Source organism: Hakea prostrata, chromosome 3, assembly GCF_041222555.1.
Source record: "Hakea prostrata isolate BN-2017 chromosome 3, UWA_Hpros_2, whole genome shotgun sequence".
NCBI lineage: Eukaryota > Viridiplantae > Streptophyta > Magnoliopsida > Proteales > Proteaceae > Hakea > Hakea prostrata.
In genome coordinates this window covers 26,563,043-26,590,390 of record NC_142602.1, presented here as the reverse complement: position 1 = coordinate 26,590,390, position 27,348 = coordinate 26,563,043, and the positions used below count along the sequence as shown (strand labels likewise).

At 38.9% G+C, this 27,348-nt stretch overlaps 1 protein-coding gene across 1 annotated transcript; it reads right to left on the bottom strand.

The window, feature by feature from the left end:
• Positions 1 to 1,518: 1,518 nt before the first annotated feature.
• LOC149021920 (ethylene-insensitive protein 2.1-like) lies at positions 1,519 to 26,999 on the bottom strand. The gene is given in 9 exon segments (XM_089150117.1): positions 1,519 to 2,734; positions 2,736 to 3,089; positions 3,380 to 6,103; positions 6,395 to 6,580; positions 23,284 to 23,493; positions 23,577 to 23,687; positions 23,880 to 23,966; positions 24,720 to 25,596; positions 26,784 to 26,999. Coding segments are annotated over 8 exon segments (3,948 nt in total). The 5' UTR covers positions 24,969 to 25,596; positions 26,784 to 26,999; the 3' UTR covers positions 1,519 to 2,707.
• Between the last annotated feature and the right edge of the window lie 349 nt (positions 27,000 to 27,348).

Here is a 27,348-nt window from a genome sequence, read left to right as displayed (position 1 = left end):
AGTAAACCAAAAACATCCAAGACAAGGTATATCATTTTGGTAAATAAGGAAAAAGCTTTAAATTAAACAACAGGCCTCGAGATTTTTTCGAACGAAGATGGTGTATAGAATGTGTAACTTTAATTAAACTCTGATGGATGATGACATGCTGAAAATCGAGGGGAAAGAGATAACATCAAGGGACTATTTCAAGTATCAGAAGTCTGTCATACACAAAGAAGGTGACATAGATGATGGTGTTTCACGAAAAATTAAAGTCAGATGCATGAAATGGAAAGGTCCCAATAGAGTATAATTTTGACCAGCAAACTGCAATTCCTTCAAAATCCAAAGTAATATTCTATAGAACCGTTGATCAACCTACTGAAATGTATATTGGAGCAAAATGATCATATTAGAGCTATGCATAAGTTGTCCTATCAGTAAAACAATCTCCAAGAATGCCTTCTGAGGTGGTTTAGTGATGTGAAACAAAGGTGAAAGCACACCTCCGTAAACAGTGATCCTGTTCTTACTGAAAAAGCTAAAAGCGCCAAGGATAGGCCCAAAATGACTGTAGGTCTTGTGTCAAGTACAAATTCAGATAAAGCTTCTTGGGAGAATTGCTATTTGCAGTCTAAAGTAGGTTTATTTGACCTTTTCAGCCTTCAGGATCACACCTGTTTCTGTTGGTGGAGTAATTGCCACTTGCGAATCTGTGATTTGGAATGATGATGGAGTGGCAACAGAAGGAGGGCTGATCCATTCAGTGGAAAGGCATAAAGGGTTCTGAGTTCTTCTTCTTGTGGCTATGGAAAACCCTAAAACCGAAGCTTTTATGCATTTGGGAGGGGACATCGAATCTCCCCTAGCTCAATTTTGTTCTCTAAGTCATAAAAATGAGGGAAGAATCAACAATTGCAGACATCAGAAACTCTACCAGAGTTTAACCCTTTATTCATCCGATATTCTCATGGATTAATTATATTATAATAATTTAAAAGTTAAAACTTGTGAATAATTCACAGTTGCTGGGTACAAAACCTAAAAGGAAATAAGAAGAACAGCTTGTGTTGATCAACTGAAAATCTGTAAAGTACTTAACAAGTTTCTAGTGCGTACCTCAACAGCGCCTTCTGAATCTCTTTCTACCTGGAACGAATTGTGATGTTTCGATGCTTTCAGTTCAAGGTTTGCAGCTTCTATTCTCGAGTTTTTATTTTATTTATTTTTTCTGGTTCCCAGTTTGAGACAAACACAACTCTCTCTCTCACCCACATCATTCACATCAGAATCTTACAATGAATTTTATAAAAAATCTTACAATGAATTATACCAGCATGTCTTTATCCATCCATCGTTTTTTGAGTGACACCTCCAAGTTGGACTTTAATTAGATACATTAATCTAATCTGCTACAAAACCAAAACCATTGTGACCCTTTTCAAATTTCAGGATATTTGAAAACTACTATCCTTTGACTGGTATGAAATTATCTAAACATCCTTCTGAAAACCAGAGGATAAGAAAAAGGTTGGGATGCAAAGAAAATCATGAAAAGATATTAGATGATAAGTCTAATGAAAATGGGTAGATAAGATCTTTTCTCTCTGTTATACAAAAGGATAAAATTACAACCATGTCATTAATCATTAACGAGTCTACTGGAACTATAGTTGTGTGTACTTCTCAAGAATGAAGTAGAATATCAAAATTTTTACTTCTGTTCTGTATTGTCAACTCGAATTTGCTCCAAAAAAATACAATGAAGATATCCCTGTTGTCAAGTTCTGGAGGCAAAACCCTCACTAGCATGTCTGACTAGCAAGTTGAAGGATAGCATTACACACAAATTTTCACATACCAAAATGTCAAATGCACTGGGAAACATGATTTTGATATTGATGCCATTATGTGTTTTCTTTTTTTATTTCAGCGATAAGAAGAAGAAAAATTACCACGTTATAATGCTAAATCTTTATTCTCGTTCACTGCTTGAAAGTGAATTCTTTTCATCTCATGTATCCAACCAATCAAATGCATAGAAAGTTTCAAGACCTCTCTGTATTCTTTTCCAAAAGTCATTCTAGACAACCAAACATAAGCCTCAAGACTTACTTCATGAGATGCAGAAAAGACTCAAATCCTGCAATCAAACGCAATACAGCAAATGAAGTTCGTATGGCTACCTGCCAAACTACCCAGGGCTTTTTAAATTGTTAACACCAACTTCGCGCTTTGAAGTCTCAGCCAAACCATTCAGCCATGAGAACAAACAAATTATCTTTGTCCCTCAAGTTCTCCATGTATTCAAAGTAGAAAACTAAAAAATTATGCAGCAATTTTCTCTCCAGAAACTCAAAAAGAAGAAGAAGAAAAACAATATAGCAGAGGAACAAATCATTAGGAATCAGAATCAAACACTACAACCACAGCGAATTAACATCAACCAGCTTCCCACCTTTTCATCTACCCTTTTTCTTTTTCCTGTCGCAGTAACAGTTTCAGTTAATTTTACAGATAATACTATATTATACAGGAATTGAAACATTGCAGCAAAAGGCTTTGTGTATGTATATGTACCCAGGAGAGGCAAGGGGAGAGGGGACTAAGAAAAGAAAGATCATGAGCAATATGAAATTCGGACTGATCAGGGGAGTAATAAACTGAATCCAACAGCCGACAGCCCTAAATTCCCTGACAAAGTCATCCAAAACCCAACACTATTCTACAAGGTGTAAGAGGTGGGAATGGGAAACCTTGCGTGACCCAGGACCACCTTCATTTAGCCCTACTGGTTTGTTAGAAAGCCGACGCTTATATCGTTTCAGAACTGAGGCCAAATTCTCTTTTCCTTTTGGAAAAGCCACATCACCGGCTGCAGTGCCGGTTCGGCCCTTGCGGCAAGAGACTGCAAGCTCAACATCCTTGATTATATCAAGCACTGTGCTAGCATTTGTAAATTTCACCTTGACTGATTTTCCAGTTGGAGATAACAACCCATTTGATTGTGGTGGACTAAACTTCCTCGAAGGCAACACCGGAACCTGGAGACAGAAACATGGAGGCAATGGAGACCGGGGTTTGGAAAACGCCAAATCAAGAATACCCTGCAACAAACAAATATTCTTAAGTACTTTTTTTGTTTCCCCCTTTAGGGTAAAATGATCATAAATATTCAGCCAACAAAAAATATAATAATTAGTAGGAAAAGAAGGGGCAAGACAAGGAACTTCTAAAATCATGATCATCAAGGGAAAGGCAGAAAGAAATCCCCTGGAAAGAAACCAATGCAGTCTAATGGTCTAATGGCAGAAACACAATAGAATGCTTATTGTTAACCATATGGGAAACTGAGGTCTAGAAAGAGCACATCCAGTCATGGTTTACCAAACTATACCTGAAGGCGATTAAGGACATAAGTATACTTTCCCCACAGCTCAGGCCGACTTTCCATGAGTGAAAGAACTAGGATTCGGTGGATGCACCACACCCCAAAGCTCACAATCAGATCCACATGCCAAACACAGCCCTCTCCACAATGAGGAACTGAAGAAACTAGAAGCCTCGCAAGACCTGCATCTTCATTCTTCGGTGCTGAATTAAACTTACGATCTGAAGATGGGTAACGAGAGTCACCCATTTGGACAGCCCAATTCACAGAGGTTTCAGCTTCATAATGGAATCTCTCTCTGGCAGCAACAAGATGAATTAAATCCTCGTCAGCTCCACCATTCTGCCGAAACAACCACTCAGATCCCTCCAACCTCAACAGCTTTACAATACAATGTCTAAAAGACTGCAGAAGCTTTGCCTCTGAATCTATGTGAGAGCTGGTTTCTGGCATGACTGAGCTTGACCTGCTTCCAACACCCTCGTCTCCTACACATTGTGTTCTTCCTGCCACTCCAAATAACTGCTCAAAAGGTTGCCTAGACCAAAGTGATCTTGTGTCTGAATTTGAGGTCTGCTGAACAGAGAAAGGATCTCTGTAGGGCAGGGACGGAGAGATTTTATCAAAAGTTAAAGGGACTCCTCCTGCCCTGAGTCCACTATTCGAATATGATGATTGTTCATAGTTTGTTCGTCCTGCTAAGGGTCCAAAGCCAATCGGACCTCCCCATTGAGCACTCCTTTCAGATGATAGTGAGTCCCGACCAGGAATTGCAAGACCTGAAATATCAGGTAAGCTATGGTATTTCTTATTGTAAGCTGAAGTAACTGAAGTCTCCATGCCAGCAGAACAGGGATCATAGTAGGGTCTTTCGTTTTGCATTGAGATGTTCCTTGACACCACTGAATTCCGCATCGCAGCTGCATTCACAGAGCTAATCCCATTTTGTGGTTTTTGCCCCATAGCATATGCAACTGAATCCCTGTAGTTTGTGGGAGCAAAAGAAGCGGTATTAGGAGTTGGTGGGTCCATTAGACTAATCATCGGATCAGAATCCCTATCTGAAGCCATTCTACCGAGATAAGATGAAATTTTATATCCATGCACTGTGGCAGGTTGATAATCCCAGCCCTCAGAAGATGGTGGGAGGCGCAAACTAGAATAACGACGCTCACCATAGTCATCAACGTTGTTGCTGGAACTGTGCATATATGCATCCAACAATTGCATCTGGCTAGACCACGATGAAGAAGATCCCATTTGAGTTCCATAGGATGATGCTACACTCTTTGGCACTCTCTGTTGCTTGGGGGAGTCATACAGACTAGGATTGACCTGAAACCCAGGCCCTCTATCAGAGAAGTATCCAGACGACTCATTTCCTGAAGGGTCTAATTTCGGAGCAGCAGCAGTAGGCCTCGGGTCTGTACCCAGCAACACATCCAGTTTCTTAGCCTTTGCTTCTTGATTTGGCTGCCCATGGAAGTCATACAACTGACCCCAAAACTCATCAAGGATGGCAGCTAGTTGACGCCTGGCAGCACGGCCCAACCCAGATAACTTTGAAAGGCTCGCACCTCCATTTCCGCCTTCATCAATTTTCCCACTGAGAGACTTAAAAGACCCTGGACCCTCCGAAGTTGCAGAAGGCCCATTTCCAGAAACCACTTTAGATGATTCTTCAGGTTCCCAATTATACCCCTCGTCCTCATCCTTCTGAGTCTCTATATCCCCACCCACCCCATCAATCTTTTCCACCAGTTTCACAGATTCACTCTTTCGTGAAGTACCAGAATCCTGCAGCCTGTCATCATATATCTCACTTCCTACAACTGCATCTGAAGCTGATTCTGTTGTTGATGCTAATTCTTCCGAATGAGATGTTATTGAGCCAACAACTGCAGTACTAGTAGTAGAAGTGACAGTGCTAGTGACAACAGTATGAGATTCAACAGCTATTGGAAGAGGTTCTTGATCAGAATCCATGATTGTTTCAGGCAAATCAACATCAAATTCTGCCACTGAACCATCTGAAGGACAACCCACAGATCTTTCCACTAATGTACATGCTTCTGCAGGTTCTTCCTGATGTCTCTCCTCAATTGAATTGTTTTGCTCCCTCTCTATCAATGGTTGCAGTTGTGCCTCTTGTATAACAGAGTACCATGACTGTGAATCGAGTTTGACAGTAGCAGATTTTAATGGTGTGGCTGCCAGCCAAAGCATTATACAAAGTGACAAACAAGCAGTGACAATAACATATGGGAGTGCTGCACTGCTTCCCCTGTTTGAATTCATGTTAATCACCCAGTCACTACTGCCAAATAGCAGCTCTACAACAAAGATTATTTTTAAGCCGAGCACCCCAATTAAGGTAATCACAGTTAAAAATTCAACAAATTGAGACACTTTGAAGGCACCCATAATCAATCTTGATGAGGCTACCCGAAATAAGGGGATGATAGAAGATGGAAGGAGCGTAGCTGACAGAACTTGAGTGAAAATAAGCATTTGATACATCCCTTCCGCTCCATAATTTCTGGCACAGAAAAGGGCCGGAACAATAGCAAGAATTCTGATGATGGCACGGTGTAACCAATCAGGTAGGTCTACTCTGAAAAGATAATGTAAAACTACGTGCCCACTAAATTTCCATGTTAATGCTGTGATCTGGCTAGAGAGGAACAGCACCAAGAAAAAGACCAAAGGTGCTATGGGATTCCTAAATACCTGTTAAAAACAGTGAAATATATAGATATCAACTATAAATAAAATAATAAATTGGGCGAGAATTTTAGTGCAATTCAAACTTGCTAAATACACCATGCAGTACTTTGACGTTCTTTCCGAACCCACCGAGTGATCTAGAGGGAATTCTTCAGGCAGACTTAGCTGGATGTAAGTTTGATTGTTTGTAGTTATGTTTCCTTGGGTCTTTGGCCCGGTTTTGGTAACAACTCCCCCCCCCCCAACCAAAGAAGAAAAAAAAACCACGCAGCTTGCTTACAGAAATAAAATTACCTGCTCCATTAGCAAAAGTGCATCCTGAAAAGTAAGAACAGAGACGCCTGCACTGTGGAAAACATCTGCTGCTGAATTCATCAACACATAATTCACCACAAAAATGCCACTGAACATGCATAAGATGGCAACAAAATGGTCATGACACATGGCATCCTTTGACAAATGTGGTTGTACCTGCAGCTGCTGCATGAGGAAGGAAGAAACCAAATTTCATATAAGAGAGAAAGGCTATCAAACAATATAGAAAATGACCCAAATAACAAGTCAAATGAAAAAAAAAGAGATTTTTAGTTGTACACAAGAACCCAAGCAGACACTCAATCACATGAAAGACAGACAGAAGAAATAGAGTAGCTACAGTGTTTGGAGAAGATCCATAAGAACTAAAAGTTACAGCTGCAGGTTTACACGAGCAAGACCTCAGGATATAAGCCATCAATATCCAGCCATGTTAGCATCAAATCCAATTCATCAGAGAGACTTAGGTCTCAGTAAGTAATTTTCCAAGCTCAGACTTAGTTTCTTTGTTGTATTATTAGCATGACATATCCAGAAATATAATTCCTTCATAGATAACTCTAACATAGACACTCTTCTTGCAGACTTGTGCAACTCCACCTCCTAAACACCAGTCCATTTAATCATCTATTTGTTCTTCCTTCTTGAACGCAGTAATGATTTTGAACCATGTACTCACCTAACCACAGTGCCTATACTATTGCAGTTACTCAACTTTTTTATTGGCTTATTGCTTCCATTCAAATCCAAAGGAAGACCATTTTGGAAGCTGGAGATAAAAGTTTGCTTCCAGACCTGTTAGGTTCTAACACTTCACCAGGCTAGATTGCTTCCTCAGGCTACAGTGAACTCCAATTCAGCCTAGCATCTGAACAGGATAGTTCTATTCAAAAACGATCCCTACTTCAATAAAGTGACAAATGTAGAAAGCAAAATAAAAAACATGCCAATAAGTGGGGGGAAATGAATCTCATATCACAAAAAAAAAAAACAAAAAAAAAAAAAGAAGAAGAAGAAGAAGAAGAAGAGAGAGAGAGAGAGAGAGAGAGAGAGAGAGAGAGAGAGAGAGAGAAAAGAAAGAAAGAAGGAGGAAAAAGAAGGAAGAAGAAAACCAGCTATGCAAGAAAACTCTTCTGGTCCTTTAAAATGGTTTCTCAGAGTCTCACACGATAATTAACTCAACAAGTCAATATAACACAAGGTTTCTGTGAAACTTCAACAACTTGAGAAACCAGAACCAAAGAAGAAGAAAACAGAAGAAAGAGATAGAGAGAAACCAAGAGACGGGAGAAAGCAGCTAAATGATAGAATATCCATCATTCCAGCTCTATGTCATTATATACAGAAAGCAAAAATAAATAAATCTTACCTAGATGAGCCCAGAACCCAATTGAAATAGGAACTGAAACATAACTACACTTGGAACCTATAACAATTAAATCCCACTTTACTTAGCTAAAGCATATCACTCTGCATATGAATCTTTTACCATTCCCTCCAAACTGAAGTGACATATATCAAAGGAAAGCACCAGACTGGACAAACAAAAAAGGAAATCAAACACATCAACAGTCCTGAATAACAGTCGAAATATGCCAACGATGGAAAAAACTTTATTCAGGAACCAGCATAAGTTCAACCACACATAAAATTTATGTGATGAAGATTAATCACTCCAAGTGCGCTTGTTTAATTAATAATGAGCCCTGGCTGAGTTATACACATGTTGGGTCAATGATCCCATGGGTTTATTTGTAATTGGTTGATTTTATGGGCCTTCAGCACAGGTAGAAAGTAGGGAGTCGAGACTTATTTCATTAGCTTAGTCAAGAGTTCTGTTTTGAGTCTAGGTCCTCATTATTTAATTTCTAAGTTGGTTTAATTTATAATTAAGTTAAGGATTGCGTTAGGCATTTCATTTTAGTCTAGCAATCCATTTTTGAGTCTTCTATATATGGTTGTAAGGGGGGTACATTATCAGACATGAAAATTTGATAATGAAAGGCTTTTACTACTTGTTAGTCATCTCTTTTTCTCTGGTGAAGATTTGTCTTATGTTTGATCAAGGATGGCAGGACTGGCATTTGATCCAATTGACAATTTGCAGTGTGAGGCCAGGGTAGTTCATTTGTTGGGATTGGTGCTTGATCCAATCAGCTCTTTGACATGTGAAGCCTAGAAGGTTCGACGCAAAGCTCTCCTTCAACTACTTCGAAGGTTTTTCAAGTTTTCCCAGTGCAAGTTCAAGTTTTATTCAAGTTTTTCAAAATCACCAGCAAGTTCTCAGAAAAATTTTACTTTTGCCAAAGTTCAGACCTACAACTGTTTTATTTTGCTTCTAGAAATTCACATACAGGGTGGCTTCCAGCAAGATTTTCTGCCCAGCCAAATCTAACTGTTAAAACCTGCTGAAATTTTGATCAAATCTTTACCTAAACTAAGGAAGACTCGATTGAAGCATCATACTCATTGAACCCAGATCATAGCCTGAAATTACCCTTTTACCATTTAGTCCCATTTCTACTAGGAATCCTCCATAACTGCAGATTAAACAACCTGATTTGATTGTAACTTCCAACATATATACCCTATATCATCAACTTGACATGACCCCCACCATCTAACCTAACCATAGCCCTAAAGTGAACCCCACACCTATCCTAACCCTACTTGAACTTCTTAAACAGAGATAAAGGTATCATATCCAATATCTACATATATCAAGGAAGACACTCCAAAAAGGTAATAATGGTGTGATTACCAAAGATCAAATTATTAGAGATCTATGAGTAAATATTACTCACACCTGAGCCCCAAACAGAGATCTCGAATAAATAAGAATTCCACTGACAAACATGCAGTATAGGTTACTGCAAGCCAATTAGCAGACCATTTGGTTGTTGAGACCAAATAACTTAGCATCATATTGTTAGGGACCTAATAAACATCCCCTCTAGCTGATACCATCTTCCACATGACAAAATAGTTTTTATGGACATAAAAAGAAGAAGAAAAAATATTATTATTATTATTATTATTATAATCATCCTCAACTGATGACTTGAGCAGAAAATAACTCCAATAACCCCTCACACGTGTGGCATTATACATGGACAGATAATGCAAAGGATGCTATAAAAACAGTCCAAGGGAACAACTATCAATGTCACAAAGAATAAGCATCGCAATAAATCCAATAATCAAGAGTGGTTGCAAATAATCTCCAACCTCCACTTACAGCAACAAATAATGCCCACGCAAGTACCATCATCCAAAAAAAAATCCAAAATAATGTGATCAAGGAACCCCAAACTAATAAAACAGAAAATATATAGGCCTAATGGCAATTTGGTGAATCCTGATCCCTTCAGGGACCACACAAATAAAAAAATATACCAAATTTCTAGGATTCCAAAACCCAGTTTGGATCAGATATGAGTGCACCCAATTAGCTAGTGTCCAAGTATTACAACAACAATGACAGTCAGGTAAGTAACTGATATCTTCCAGGGGCCAGAATGATAACACAAAATGAGGAGCTCAAACAGGGTTCACAGGGCATAAAGAATAACAAATGTAGTGAGGGATAATGTGAGAAACCAGCTTAGACAAGGGAAGCAATTATGTTGGTAGGGTAGGGTAGAGAATAAAATCTAACAAAGACATAAGACATAAAGAGTAGTAGCCTAGGAAGTAAGGGCAAACCTGGAACCATAGTAGGAAATGTCACCGAAATGTCACCAAAACTTGGCAATATTTCAGTGTTTCGGTAAGTAACAACATGAAACCCCTACCAAAAACAAAACAAAAAAAATCATATATGTCAGCGATTATCACCCTTTTGTCAATTTCTCGGTGATATATTGCCAAGAAGTCAATTACAAAAGGCATCAATTGTTCGACATTTCGCCTCATTCGGTCAAAATTTTGCCTGGAGCTTCTCTTTTCTCTCTCTTCTAGTGTTTGGTTCTTACCATTTTTGCGTCAATCTTCGACACCTGGGGATAGTTCTTGCATGATTCTACCACCAGCACCGTCACACTCACACCCAGATTAGCCTATTATGTATCCCTATTCTCTCTTTTCCTTCAGACAGGAGCTCTCCAGAGCTTGGATGATGCAGCATACAGAGCTGCAGTTTGCGACTATCTCAACAACCATCAGCAAGATATATCATGGGATCAGTATATATTAAGAACATGATATATAGTACGGTGGACCATCAGTAGGGATGGATCTACCAAGGCACAATACTTGGTATTGCAATAATGGGATCACTATGTACTTACCCAAACTTGTAGAGTTGTACACTTGTACTGATATATACTTAACTCCTTGTATGGTATTGAAATGATGGGATCACTTGTTCTTTTTTTTTGCTTCCAATTTAATGAAGATTCCTGTGTTCGCTTGCATCATTTGCATATTTACATTTGTTTCAATTCATGTTTCAAACTTTTTGTTTCGCCCACATACAGACCGGCATGTGCCGATCAAGAACACCTCTTTAGGTTAGGTTTAGGCAAAAATAACACTCCCTGTGTGTTTATTGGCCTCAGATTATACTAAATGCCAAAAATCAGCCAAAAATGAACCCTAATACCCCCCCAAGAAACTGGGGAGCGAAATTTCACCGAACACTCCCAAATTTCGGCGACATATCACCAAATTTGGGGGGGGGGGGGGTCCCCCAAAAATTTCCCCCGGGCAAAAAAAAAAAAAACCAAAACCAAATACGGGACACAAAAAAAAAAAAAGAACACCCCGGCGGGAAGGGGCCCCGGGGGAGGGGGCGGGGGGGGGGGGGGGGCGGGGGCCCCGCGGGTGGGGGGGGGGGGGGGGGGGTTTTCAATGTACTAACATCAATGTGAGTTGTCCAAAAGACATTATAAACCTAACCAGCCATAACATTCTAAATTCTAACTCAAATAGTTGACAATAAAGGAAAATACAACTTAGTGTTAAGAGGGGGGCCAGAGGGGGGTCCCCCCCTGGGGGGAGGAGAACAACCCCCCAACACCCCCCCCCCCCCACCAAACAAAAAAATCGCAGCATTAGCCTAGGTGCAAGTATCGAAAACTTAACATGAGTCCGGTCATCAATATGCTTAAAGAAGTGATACCAACTTGAGGGAAAATTTTGCACTATGCCTGGAACATAGACAAATAAAAACCATTACCATGAATATGAACGATCATGATTCAGGAAATTCACAAAGAAATAAAAGAGTGCAATGTCAAAAATCCTTGACAGCAACATCGAGGTATCACAACCAGCAGGGAAAATTATCAATCATGGCAACATCATGAAGATGCACCTTTAAGCACTTCTTCTTTTCGTCATCTTCTCAAGATCAGAAATCAATTTGAAACCCACCAATGACAGCCAAATAAGGTGAAGCAGTAAGGACTTGAACAGACTGGTAGCAGTTCAAAGAGCAACTAACAGAAACTGATAACAGTAGATCAGCAACAGAACATGATACAGCACGAACCGAAAGAGGCATTGAAATACCACAAGCAACTGATCAAATCTACAATCACTTTATCAATACCAAATACCAAACTCTTCTTTCAGACTAGCAACGATATTCCCTCACCTCCGTTTTGCAGAATTCTAGAATTTGATAAACCGGAGACAGAAAACAAGAAACAAGAAGAGAAAGACAATTAAGAGTTGGCCTTGGAGAAGGCTTAACTCCTATTTTATTTGGGTAACTTCTCTTTTGAGACCATTGGTCAAAGTTTCAAGAGCTTGAATTTTGAAATCATTGTTTCAGAGAGAAGGTGTTGATGAAGACGGCTTAAACTGATTGTAAATGTTGTTAAGATTGTAATTGGAATGTTGTGTGGGAATAGGTTTCGGAATTAAAGATACTTTAACTTGTTCAAGATATTGTTTCTTTAATTCAAGATCTTGTATCTGATTTGGAATAGTCTCATTCCGAATCATATTGATGGTATTTGTAGAACATTCACATATTTCTGATCCGTCACTGGGAAATGTGAAGAGAATGGCTTCAGAGTCATCTGAAAGACTACTCGGATCAATATTGATGTTATTGATTTCGTGTTCAGAATCAGACAAACTATCTGATTCAGCGAACAAATGGAGGATTGAACTCCAAACTTTTTCATCATCAATAATCAGATTGACCTTTTGTGCCATGCGGCAGTATTTGGCCAAGTGACCGACTTTGTTGCATTTGAAACATTTTCCAGAAAACGTTCTTCTTTGTTTATTAGCAGTTGGTTTGGAATGTTCTTTATTTTTTGTTGGTGGAGTATTTTTCGGTATTCCGTAGTAGGATTTAGAGGACTTGTATTTTTCATTATACTTGTCTCTATGCCTACGAATTTTGTGGGTTTTAGTGGATTTTATTGGGGCGAACCCAAATTGTTCACAAAATCCACCTAACTCCTTGCTATAAGCCTTGGATTCTTTATGTATTTGCTTACGTAATCTCAAGTCTGTACACAAGGCAAGTGCTTCCTCATGTATAAGACTAATGATATTCCCGTAAGTAAGTTTGTAAGTTTGTTGTAAGGGATTTCATTGTTATGGTCTTTTCTCAGACGTTGTTTCAATTTCTCAGAAAACATTGTTGGTAATCCTGTGATGAATTTTTCTTTCCAAAAAGATGAGTTTGCATCATCTCTGGTTAAGACTTTGGAGATGGAAGTGTCTTTGTACCATTTGAATTGGTGAAGACCCTTACATTTCAGATTTGATAATTGTTCAAAAGATCTATCATTTAATCAAGATGGATCTCCAATAAAATGAATGGTGATGGTGTAAATCAAAGTATTTACAACATCAGGTATTGGTTGATTATGTTCAAGTATTAGTTCACTCAGTGTTTGCATTGGTTTGGGTAGCATTTAGGATTCCTAAGTGATAGGTTGGAGTGAGGATGTGGTCCCACCAGCCTTTTAATTGTCCAGAAAAACCTGCTACCAGAAGCATGGCTACTGACTAGTCATTGGTTTCGCGAAGCCGATAAGCATTGGCAACCATGGTCATCTCTTGGAGTTTATTGTTAATTTGGTAATCAGTCAGACCACCAATGTTCCATTCATAGATGATTCCCGATTGTATTGGGCATGGGTCCTACCTTGTTGCTCAATAAGGAGGTCAGGGAAAGTGGGTCGGTGGTAATAATGGGCTAATTGATGGGTATGGTTGTTATTGATATTGATTTCACTGACTAACTCAGTGATGGACTCACCTTAATCAGACTCGGAATCAAACTCATCTTGTTTCGATTCGGTGAGTGGTGTTGGAAGCAGATGCTTCTGTAGATTTTGCAGGAGTATAGTTGCTTAAACAGGATTCAATTTCGTTAAGCATTTCAAATTTGCTTAATTGTTTTGCATTGATTTTGGGGATTTGATAAGGCTTAAACATTGGAGTGTTTAAAGATTGTTTTGGTTCATAAACAGTTTCGGAAGTTTCTTTTGGTATTTGCTGAACAAGGTTTTCAACTCTTGTTAATTGTTCACCTATTGTTTGGAGATTTGAATTGACAAAGTTTAATTGTTCATCAGTCTTAAGACTTCCGCCTTTAAGACCTTCTTTGTTTTTGAAAGGGACAGCTAAAACATCTTCACCTTCAATGTTTAATTTGATTTGGTCCATTGGAGGATGGACAGAGGTTATTGTTTCCTTGGTTCGGTTGACGAGCCATTTTTTGAAAGGGTTTATTGTTTGATTTATTGTTCCATTGTTCCACGGATAGTCTATCTGATGTTCCTCAGCATAAGAGGCAAACCAGACAAAGAAATCTCATGTTAATTTTGTGTTGTTCCATATCATGATACCAAGCATCACGAATTTGGATTTTTTCCGGAAGATTAAATTTATTGTTAAACCAATCTTTCATAAGGGCATTGTCAGGGCTGCTAAAGTCTTGCCGGAGCAACACTTTATCGATCGAAAAAGGTCGATCAAATATAATCATCATTAATGATGAATTCCTTGGGGGAACTTCCATAGCCGAAGGAGTCGGTGACTCGGGATCTACTTGGCTTTCCTTAGATTGTTCAGATTGTTCTTCCTTGGTGTAAACACCATGGGCAATTTGGTTATTGGTAACTAGCTTGATAAGCCTGATTGTCGATTCGGACAATAGACTACTAGAGTCAGAGGGAATGCTTGAGCAAGAAGCTCTGGATGGTTGATGCTATTTGATTGACTGTGAGGATTCACCTCGTAAGTCGCCGACGAGGTTCATCCGGTCGAAGGGCATTGTTACCAGTCCAGATTGGTCCTAGGTTATTGATGCAATGGTAGAGGCAGGTCTGACCTGAGGCTGCACAGCTTGAAAGGTCCATTGTGCGGAAAAACTAACCTCTTCCCAACAAATGTACTTGGGTTGTATTGTTCTTGATTGGCAATCAAAGCCTTCAAAGAACTTTGTTCGTCCTCTGGTGGATTTTTTAAAGGCCTAAGAGGGTACAGATTTCATAACCTTGTATGGAATTCTGTAAACTAAGGATATTGGTATGGATCCGGGCTTCATGTCATAACCACTGCTTTGGAGGTTAACGATCAAAGAATCCAAAATGTTTTTATCATCAAGGGATATCGTTAAATTTGGGAAATGGTTAAAGAAGATTGGTCCACGACAAAGACTTGACTCGACCGCTTCTAAAAGGGAATCTTGGAATTGGGTAAACCTTTGGTCTCTAAGGGCCAAAATAAGGGAAGTTTTTAATCCTTCTCGGTGGAGAGGTTTAATTGCTATTTGGCCACACCCAGAAAGGATGTAATTGTATTGTTGTTTAAAGTTGAGTATTGTTTACTTTTGTAGAAGAGGAATTTCTTCCAATTCAGAAGACACATGAATTGTTTGTTCAACTGTCTTAATGGTTTCACCTAAAACCAAAGATTGTGGTAACATATCTATATATCTATAAATATATATAACCACATAACCAGTCCATACTACTCGGATACACTGCTGGTGATTGCAACATCCACAATAAGGAGATCATTTGTTGCCTATTCGGGGAAGATTTGGCAACACTCAACATTTCACCCAAACATTCAATTAGAAAGACTACATTCAGAAACCCAAATATAAAAAAAATTATATAAGAACATTTCCTGCATGGGAGTATATTTTTATGGCACACACTGGATACAGTCCAAGACCACCCCTGTCAAACAGCAATTATGTTTATACATCTTTATGATTCTGGCAAAGAAATTCCTACAACAAAATTGTGGAAAATTTAAGGTTAAATATTTTTCAGAACTTCTAAAAATATTCTAAAAAATTCATGCCAGTGTTTGCTACCAGTTCCAAGCCCTAATAAAAGAGGACTAATATGTCAGGTTACCTACCAACACCGAAAGAATAAAAATAAACAAGCAAAACTCGTCTACATAAATTCTACAACCTTATTTTTTTTAATGTTAAACAAGGATGTTCCCCTAATAAAATAAGTATTGCAGTACACTATGACATAGGTTCAGCGAAAAGTGAGCAAGATTGCAACCAGGTAAGGAGATCCATCACCCCAATACCCTTTCTTTCTTTCCCCTTTAACTTCTGTTTCCTTGAAGCCCCAGGAAGTGATATAGCCTCAGTTGACCAGTTAACCAAGAGTTTATTCAGCACTGGCTTTAAAATAGTATGGGGAAGGGAAATGTCAATAGGGTATACATGGTAAACTTAGGGTGTGCTCTCAAATGGGGTCTTTCCTGTGGGTAATGATGGAGATGGTCAAACTTTTTGGCTAGGTGATGTCAGATTAAAAGTTTAGGTTAGGTCTCAAAAAATATGAGTTCACTTTCATCCTAATGGGTTTCTTGGGCTGGGAACATAGGCCCCTAAGTTGAGTTTTGATAGGTTTTAGGTTTCAAAATGGGCTGAAATTAGGATCAACTGTAGGGTTATTTGTAGAGTATATGCTGACAGAGTTTGGGCTGACTTGGGTGGTTGGCTTGAAAAATCAAAATTTCTTAATTTCCAGCTCAAGATATAGGGTTTCAATCAAGAATCAATGGAATCTAGGGAACTGGAATAAGGATGCAACTTGCAAGGAATGAGGGATATGATTCTCCAAGTTTGGTCAGGTACTCAGATTCAATTTCAGGATTTCATGAAGTAGCAGGTTTCTAGAGTTTAAGATGGTGGGAATTGGCATAATTTCATTTGAAGGTAGGATTTGGTTTATAGGGATCGGACAGATCTGATGTAGATGTAACTTTGAATTTTGGGATTGGGGAGTCCAAAAGTCCAAGATATTGAAAAGAAAAGGTGGTAGGTAAAGGGGATGGTATTAGTTCTCCTTGTGTAAACCAGGTACATGATGGTAGAACTTGTGTGGAATCAACCAGAAGAAAGGGGAAGCTTTTGTTATGTAGACTAATTCCATAGTCAGCAATAGGAGCTAGGGTTCAATCAGAAACACTTTACAGCTTTCATGGACTTGGACCAAAGAGAAAAACTCAAAGGCAAGAACACAATCAGATCTCAACTTCCAATGGCCAAAATAATCAAATCAGTTTTCCTTTATTATTCTCTCTAGAGGGCATAAATAGGGTTAAATAGCCTTACAAGTTACAACTCATATTGGAAATAGGAGACAAATACCTATAATAAATGGAACTTAAAACCTATTAGATCTAGGACTCCTTATAGAGTATAGACTGATGACTTAAAATAAACATAAGAAAAGACTATTATGCCCTTATAACTCAAGTTGGGCAGAATTTACACAATTAGACCAAGTAAACTAATTTCATACTTAGCCTGGACACTCAACTTGAAGCCCATGACCACATAAACCTATCTAACACAGGCCCAACATCCAAATCTATCAACTCAAGGTTAGACTCAATGAGTCCAAACTACGTGTTAAATCTCCATCAAGAAGATCCCATCAAGCTGCATTAGAGCAAAACCTGCAAACTCCTGAAGAGAACCTTCATGAGGACACAAGCAAGGTGCTTTTGTCAACTGCCCAACACAATCTGATTCACCAACATCAGATCTCTCATACCCTAGATCCACCCCTTCTATTAAATTTTCGAGTTCAACAAACGAACTCGAATTTTAAACAATCCAGCCATCAGACCTGGCCATAACTTGGAGCATCATCTTAATACCCATCCCTTGGGTACGATCGCTATTTTTTCATTGCCATTTCATCTCCTATAACCCTAATTTCACTGAGGGGGGAAAAAAGAGAGCCCATTTCCCTATATCAGAGTTGAAAAAAAAATTAACTAGTCATCTAACCAAAGAGATACTGATATAGAGTCTGGATACATTGGAACCAGCCAACGATCGAACCTGCATCCAAGGCCAGCTTGAACCAGCCAGCTGGCCCAGCTAGGAGGTCCCCTTGCTCCATGATTTTGACCAGTCACCTTAGACTGCTGCAATAGGACAATTGATGTACACCCAGATTTAGGGTTAGGGATAATATGAGAACTTCCCTAAATCTAAGGGCCGCCGCAGATTTCCAGCAAAGGTAACTACGTTTATAGAGTATGTAGGGCAAATTCTAGCACTCTAAACCTTGTTGTAGCTCAATTTCCAGATCTGAATTGTAATAAGAAAGGACTGAAAATAAAGGTTTAGGGTCTCGGCTGGTGGGAGGATGGGCTGCTGCTGCTGTTCTGCAATTTCAGAACTCTTCTCAAGGTTTCAGAGTATAGAAGAGGGACTAAGTTGGGTAGGGTTTAGTTCTCAAAAAAAGCAAAAGTGCAAAATCTTCACGAGTTAGGGTTTGTCTGTTTTAAGGTTTCTAGGGTTGAGTATCGAATGACTCAAAGGTTGGCTAGGATAGAACTAACTCTAATTTTTTTGTTTTACAATTTCAGAATTAATCCTTTAAGGATATGGTAAAAACTAGATTTCTTACTTGGCTTATGACAATTGGTTAGGGATGAAATTAGGATGGAGGGTCACTAGAGTTCTGGGGATGATGTTCCTAACATTTGGGACAGATCTAATGGTTAGATTGCCATAGATCTGACCTTGAATTTTAGGTCTAAGAAAAGTCCAAAATTTCCAGAAAAAAATATGGAAAATAAAATAAGTATATGGGGAGGTGAGGAGAAGCTTGCGGGTGGTCTAGAAGAAGAGGGAGGGAGTTAGGAAGGGGCTGGGTTTGCTGTTTACTTACTTGGAGTTGAAGGTAGGCTGCTGTGAGGGTTGAAGAAGATGATGGAGGCTTGAAGAAGATGCTGGAATTTATTAGTGGCTGCTGGAACTTGAAATTGATGGCTAATTCTTGATGAAATATTCAAAAATCTGCCGTAATCCTCCCAAAGAAAACCACGACCCTGTGTCTCACAAAACTCTTAACTTTAATTCAATCCAAAACTGAAGAATTACGATAAGCAATGAGACTTATTCATAGCCTTTACAAAGAAAGAAGAACTTGACTCAAACTCAACTAAGACTTAGAAACTAACTTGACTACCCACTAAAATAAAAGACTTCTTGAAATAGTCAATGTAGGGTTGGTTGAGTGGTAAAGATCCATGCTTCTCAGTGGAGAGGTCTTGGGTTCGACCCTTGCAGACGGCATTATATTTCCAGTATTAAAAAAATGCACCAGTACCAAAAAAAAAAAAAAAAAAAAAAAAAAAAAAAAAAAAAAAAAAGACTTTTTGAAATAAAAGACGGACTTATCTATAAGAGTCCTCTTTTAGAAAAAGACTCCCTACCTAAATAACTCACAGCCACCTAACAAAGATAAGTTCTAATCACAGGCAAACTCCTAAAAGATAAGAATCCTTCTTGTCAAAGAGTCTTATCTTATCCACAACTTAACCAGTGGAAACACACTCAAACACAACTCAAATAAGAATTAAAATGGACTAGGACTCTTTCATAACTCACAAAATACTAATCCAAATAAAAAAAATAAAGATAGATCCATAACCCTTGGATCGAGGGGTTCCAACCAGACCCGTCTTGAGCCCTAATAGGGCTGGGAAAATTACCAAAATACCTCAAGAATGGGTTCGGCCACCATGTTTGGGTGTTTCTTGGGGCCCACTTTGGGGTTCGGCCAAGGGGATTCTCTATGTTCACTTCTTCTTGAAGGCATTCATCTACTGATGAACGTGCTAATCAAATTCTCCGGACTCAGCCTCGCATCTTATAATGGGGAGGAAGTAGTAAATATGTGGCTGCCAATACTGCTCCCAGGCCGAATGCTGGGAAAGTGATAGGGCAAGGGATGTAGTCTTCTAGTCTAGGAGCCTTCTTTTCAAAGAACCAAGGTGGTGTGGAGAAGCCAGCATGTTTCGGCTCAAAACCAGTAGTCTTGCCCATGGGGTCTTCTTTTCTCACTACTCTTGCCTGTAGTGCTGTCTTGGCTATGATCTCATGAAACTCGTGTGTGGTCCCTGTTGTGGTAATTTTAAGCACTACCCTTCTTAGCATAGAAGAAGATCATGTGCTAGACCGAAGGCATGATGAATATCACATGGAGTAGAAGCTAGATCAAACAACTTTGGTGTCACCTCAGAATTTTGCAGTAGCAACTCTTTAAACTCATGGTACTCCAAGGTTTCATCTTCATCAATGAGGGCTGCTTCTAGAGGTGGGCAGAGGACTTCTTCTTCAAGCGCTAGCTGGTGAAACTGGGAGACTCTATCTCCCCTTCTTTGAGGGTACTTACTGGCTAAGTAATCCTTGTTGTGGTAGCTAGGGTTGCTGTAGTTGGTGTAGCATGCTTCCTTGTGGTCTGTCCTAGGAGGGTAGGGAAGAATTGTGGAGAAATTGGTGGATGGTGGATCCCTCCTATGGACAGTACTCTGGTTGTTGTGTAACTCTTGATCATACTAAAAAATAATAAGATCCAATAAGCTCTTCCAAAGTGGGTGGGGAATGATGGTAGGTTCTTTCAATATCTTCAAACAATGGATTTTCATACCTGAATTTACTGATATGATTATTCCTTGCTCCTCTGTACTAGTCCTCTTGGTTTCTTTCATCAAATTCAGCGAACTTCTAGGAGTAATGTTGTTGGGGATAATCAAGTTGTTGGTGTCACCGAGCTTGATGTTCTTGTGGGAAAAATAACTGGCTCAACACCTCTAACATCTCTTCCCAAGCATTGGGTTCAGACATCATTTGTCTCCTTTTGTGGTTCCACTATTAACAAGCATATCCCACCGGTTGATTATATGCAAACCCCATCTTGCCATTCTCTGAATAGTAATGTCGATTAAATTACTCGGAGCATACAACCACTCATAGAATACCTAAAGGTCTTTGACGCCATCATAAGTTCTCAACCCATACATCTCTAGAGGTCTCTATGGTTGTCGCATCTCTCTATGGATACGATGATGAGACTAGAAGTAGTCTCTAGTTGGTTCCTCCATGGCTTTGGTGACTATCGATACATGGTATTGGTGTTTGGGTTGTTGCTAGAAACTGCAGTTCTAATATCAATTGATGTCAACCCAGATTTGGGGTCAAGGGTAATATGGGAGTTTCCACAAATCTAAGAGCTGCACCAGGTTTCCAGCAAAGGGAACTACGTTTATAGGGTATGCAGGTGAATTCTAGTGCTCTAAACCTTGCAGTATATCAATTTCCATATCTGAATTGTAATAAGAAAAGACTGAAAGATAAGGGTTTAGGGTTTCAGATGGTGGGAGGATGGGATGCTACTGCTATTCTGTAATTTCAGAATTCTTCCCAAGGTTTCAGAGTGTAAAAGAGGGGCTAAGTTCAGTTATGGTTAGTTCTCAGAAATAGCAGAAGAAGAGCAGAATTTTCCTAAGTTAGGGTTTATATGTTTTAAGACTTCTAGGGTTGAGTACGGAATGATTCAAGGGTTCTGTTAGGCTACAACTAACTCTGGTTTTGTTGTTTTATAATTTCAGAATTAATCCTTTTAAGGCAACGGTCCAAACTAGGTTTCTTACTTGGCTTAGGACCCTTGGTTACGTTTAGGGCTTGGTCCGATTGGGTTGAAATTAGGATGGAGGGTCACTCAGGTTAGGGGGATGATGTTCCTAAACAAGGTGGGAGATCTCGCTCTCGAGCGAGATCTCACCACTCCAAATTAGCGAGATCTCGGTCAAGATCTACCAAAATTTTGGCGTAATCTCGGTGGGTTTTAGAGCCCCGGTTGGGCTGAAATTTGGCTTTTAGCCTATTTAAGGCCTTTTGAACACATTGGTGGCCTTAGATTTGTGAGAAAATAACCCTAAGTATGTCTTCTAAGTCAACCCTATGTGTAAAATCAAAGTGCTGTGAAATGCAAGGTTAGACAACATGTAATGTAGAGATATCAAGTAATTCATGTTATCAACTATAAAGTATCAAATACATTACACATCAAACTATCAAAGAACTTAAATGTCTTCAAAATTTTACAACCATAAGAAGTTTTAGACTTCTAGTAAGTCATAAATCATAATCCATAAGTTCACAATCACAAGAGTATGTGAGTAATAAGATTACAAGACTACAAGATAGCAAGAGTATCACTCAGCATTCTGCATCAATTGATTCTAAACGGTGGCCACATATGACTCCCAAGTCAACTCATCATTGTAGTATGTCACATTAAATTGGTTTCCATGAAAGTGTAGATCAAAGCTTGTGGATCAACATACATTTACATTAGACTTACACACCCATTGTAGAACATTCTATTTGAAAAAAATTCAAATTTTGGGAAAAATCTTACCTTTGTTGAAAATCTAGTTGAAATAAGCTTGAATGATGATAATTTGATGTTGTAGATGTCTTAAAGATGTTTAGAAGTTGAATCCCCAACAAATTCCGGCCAAAAATCAAGTTTCTAGCAAGTTTTTATGGTTGCAGCGAGAGAGAGGCGAGATCTTGCCGAGATATGGCGAGATCTCGCCTCTCCTCTTGTCTCGCTATCTCAAAATAGCGAGATATCTCGCGAGATCTCGCCGAGATTTCGCGAGATCTCCCACCATGTTCCTAAAGTTTGGGACAGATCTAATACATCAGCCCAGTCCATAACTGAGTGCAGAATTTCAATTCCAATTCCCAAATTGAATAGAGTGTAGGCCAATTTAATAGGGATGCCAGATTTTCTGGTGGGCCCCATGGCTAGCCTTATGAAAACCAAGTTGAAGATCAATTGCTAATTCTGTGGAGGAAGTATGGAAGATTTTTCCAGGTTGCATACTGCATGTGGGGTGTTTTACAAGACTACATAGTTTTCCATTTTATAGGGTTCTTTTCTTGAAAGGGTGGTTTCTATTTTTAGGATTATTTATTTGGTAGTTCATAAGATTGCAACTAGGATTTTATTTTATTCTAGAAGCCTTTGGTTGTAATGAACTAGCACTTAAATGGGCCCGCAATTGTCAGAGAAAAGAAGAAACTGGTTCAAAGTTGGCAATGGCTGTGAGAGAGTCATAGTTTGGAAACATGGAACAGTTTAGCTGGATATTGAATATCTCAGAGAGCTGAATGTGTGCAAAATGATATCATATACAAGATATAAAACATGGACAGCTCCATTCAGGATTACCGATTGCAACATCCAAAACAAGGTGATCAACTGTTGCCTATTAGGGGAAGATTTGGCAACATTCAAAGTTTCACCTAAAATATGACCTTGAATTTTAGCCAGAGAGCAACCAAAAATCCCCAGTAACCACCATGTACCATTTCCTATCTTAATTTCCATCTTTGACATAAAACAGCCACAAAATTAAACAAACCATACAAAACATTATGCAATGTGAAACAGAATCTCCAGGTCCAGAATACACCAGTTCATCAGTGAAGAAAAACAATGTAGGCCAAAAAACCCATAACAAGTTAAACAAGTGAAGGATATTAAGAGAAACGAAATAATTAAAGAAAAGAAGTGAAGATGAAAACTTTAAAAAACCTGTACAACAGAAGAGTGGACATAAAAATTGTGAGGCATGATCGTTGCCCCGAGAAGGCTCATAAGTGAGAAGACACTCTCCCCACTTAATCTTGTCAGCGCCCCATTCATTGAAACTGAGATATCAGGTTGACTGATAACCACTCCAAGAACATAAGACAGCAAGAGAAAAGCCATTATGCTCATGGACACAACATGCGAGCGTCTCTGCTGAAACCAGGATACACCATCAACCACAACAGTGTGTTATGTATGAAGAAAAGGAAATCAGCAAATTAACCAATCAATCTTACCCAGAGGTTAGTAAAAAGGGGAAACAGAACAGCATCAGTTGCAGAAAAAAAGACACAAGTGAGGAGATCCATTCCAAATAGAAGATTAAGTCCATGCGCAATGCCCAGAATCTGGCAAAATCAACGTAAATGTATGTTAAAGTTACATTTAGCTATTGTATAACCAAAAGCCTACAACAATTTTAACTCCTGTCACCAGCTCTTCCATGTCTAGAAGAAACTGAAATCAAAAAATAACTTCTCTTTTTACTTTCAGCACCACGTGGAGAGGCGTTTATAATGTGGAGGGAGCAAAGCAAGTACCATGGTTACATCTGAAGAAATCACTGAAAGCTCGGCTTGAAACCCCAATAATATGCATGTCGATTCATTGTACTCTTCACTATAAATCTTTTGAATCAACAAGAAAGAAATTAGTTAAGAAAACAAGTAGAAACAAATAACAAAAAGAATGCATGTAGACAGATGTACATAATGTGGAAAATTAAGCAGAGATTCATCAGCAATAATTATTGAAAGTATGAGATACATAATTTTTGGTTAAAACATTTAGGAATAAGTAACAGTTACATTCAAAACAAGGAACGTTTTCTCGCAGTCACCGAAAAAAAATAAATAAAAAAAAAGAACCAATGGCACATTTATGGTTATCATCAATTACTGATTGTTTCTGAAATAAGGATCTTTAGCTGTCTTCTAAGTCGTCAAAGAAATGGACTGCAATATTTGTTTAAGTTTATTTCAAGCAATATATCTATAAGAAATAATATTTCCATTAGTGAACATCGAAGAAGAAGAGTTGAATTTATCCTACAAATAAGCTGGGAAAAAGTTTTGGTTTTCCCCTAATGAATATATGCAGAGCTTCCAGTAAGTTGAAAAAGTAAAGGCAAGCAGCTAAGTGATAAATTTTTCTCTTTTTAATGCCTACATCTCCAAGACTTTTCTGTTTTAAGAGACTAAGGGGAAAAAATGATGGAGGAGACTTTCAAGTGAGATTTCAATTACCAAAAGACTGCCACATGTGAAATATCACAAAACCGTATATGAAGAAGAAAAAAGAGAAAATAAAGTCGTCTATGCATGATAAAACCCCAATGAATGCACTAAGAAAAGTACCATTTAAATTGAAATACACAGTACCTGAGCAAGATTCTTTCCAGTGACTACACCAATACGAGCGGCCAGGTACTGGCAAAGAATTGCAGCAAAATTGAATACAAGCATAAGCACGGAGAGATCAAAACCAAAACGGGCACCTCCATCAACAGCTGCAGCCCATTTTCCTGGGTCAATGTATCCCATTGACAGCAAAAGCACAGGACCAACAGTTGGGAGTCGCTGAACAAGCAAACCCAACATCTGATTGGCATTGTCTGTCACAGATGCCATGGTAGAGATTGAGTTCTCAAGCAAACTGGTAACAAGCAGCCCTGCGGGAAAACTAGATTATATGCTTCTAGCTAACTGAAGAATCCTCAGCCAACTATCATATTGCTTAAATCAACAAACTTCATGTAATCTGCTACTGCTTAAGTAATCCCATATCAGGGATGCTTTATGACACCCCTTCACAGAGTCATCCAGTTGTAAGTATGTGATTTCTATGGTTAACCATCTTCAAATGTACCCAAGTCCCTTGTCTTCAGAAGATAGAGATAGTCAAGAGCAAGTTAAAACGCATATACCCCACGATGACCCTGATGCAGCAAATACCTCAGATCCTTGAAGAATAATTAATGCAGCATCTTCTCCTCAAAACACACCTAGAAACATGAGAACAGGCTACCATGAAAAAAAATCAATGCCGCCAAAATTCTGAACTGGGAATAGAACAACATCATGTGGTGGTCCTTCTGCCATCTCAATGGTGCCCCATGACAAGTTAATCTATGACATGTAAGGAGTCTGGAGATTACTTAAATTCCACATATACTTGCAAGATGCAACCAATTTCTAGCATGAAGCTTAGCCAAAAACCAAAGGGGGCAGATCAGGAAAGCACTCCAGCAACACCACACTGCAGATAAACAGAACCCTCATAATTTGGAAGACATATCTAACACAGTGAAAAGCTTAAGAAAGGGACCATTAACTAGCTTTACACGCATAAAAGCATTGATTAATCAATAAAGGCATGAAGCACACAGAAAGCACAACATTCCAGATTGTATGGGATGCAGAAACAAGTAAAAAATAGAAGCATAAAAAGAATTCAAGCAGGTCAGTTTAGTGTAAACCCATATGAGAATATGAACCACGCATCCTGCATCCAACCAATATTCCAAAAATATAAAGATCTACTTAAGAATACAGGTGCAAAACATCATCTGTGTATTATGTTCCCTTAATGTCTAACAAATATGGATTAGCGATGGGAGGTGGTCACTGGATAACGTACAGACATTCTCACAAACAGTTAATCAGCATACTGGCATGTTAATAAAATTGAGACAAGTTCGGCAAATTTAGTACCGTGAGGGTGAAATTGATCAATTGTATCCTGTTTCTTATACAGCTAATAAGATCACATATATTGACAATAAAAATGAAAACTTTGCAAATGTAAACCCCATACATTCTAAGAAACAGGTTTGTTTTAAGACACCACAACATAATTCTAGTTTCTATTGCCGCCAGATCAGTTACTCCCTCTCGCCACCAAACGAGAGAAATTAAGAAGAAGAAATCAGTTGGCCATTGACAGTGCACGGATAAAACCTATACAGCACAGAAATGAATTTCCCAACACGAACCGAAAACCTCAATGAGATCTTCCTACTGCTGTCCCCAGCAAATAAAAGACAAAAATAGTGACAACAAATGAAGGGGAATACGGAGGACAACCCTAATCCCTAACCCCTAATCCCAAACCCCGAAAAGAAGGTATTTTTAGCAAAACAGAGAAAGAAAACCAGAAGCCCTAAGAAGCCCAAGAGCGGGGACCACGTATCGCACCCAAACAAAAGCAGAGAAGACTTAAAACCCAACTCCGTCAATAACCATAGAAAAAGTCATGGCTGATAAATCTGCTTCCACGGATCTGATACTTTGAGAAGATAAAACTCACAGAAACGATAGAGAAGTGAGAGAGAGAGAGACCTGGAACCATTGCAGTGAAAGCATAAACTAGAGTAGTTCCACGAAAGATGGAAAAATAAGAGAAAGAAATAGAGGAGAGTCAAAGAACCATCGGGAAGATGTTACCTTTTTTATGGATCTCTTTCCCTATCTCTGCAATCTCAATGTCTGAGTAGCGACAGAAAGCTTTAAAGAAAGAGGGAAGAGACGAAGAAGAAGAGGAAGAGAAAGAGGAAGAGAGAGAGAGTGCGTGGTTGAAAAAAGAAATGGTTCACATGGTTAAAAGCTTTAGAAGAGGACAGTTGACGTTTTCTCACCTTTTTATAACTGCGCTAGCTGCTCTCGTTTCTACTCCTTTATATATCATTCTTCCCGACAGCAGAGCGAGCGAGAGAGAGAGAAAGAGTAAATTTTGGTCATACGGTAGATGACTGCGGCTGAAGTGAAGTGATCCTGATCACCTCAGACCTCTTTACAGTCATCAAACCCAAAAGTAAGCCTTGGATGACATTTCTCCATTATGAAACAAGGAAGATCACTATTTTTGTAAAATTGTTTTTTCCATTTATTTTTTATGCTAGGAAACTATTCTTTATTTAGAAATACGATTTGAATAAAGAATCCGGATCATCTCCCCGTCCCCGTCAGGGGAGCACAGAGTGCTTTCCGATGGCTTCCTGACCACAAAAAC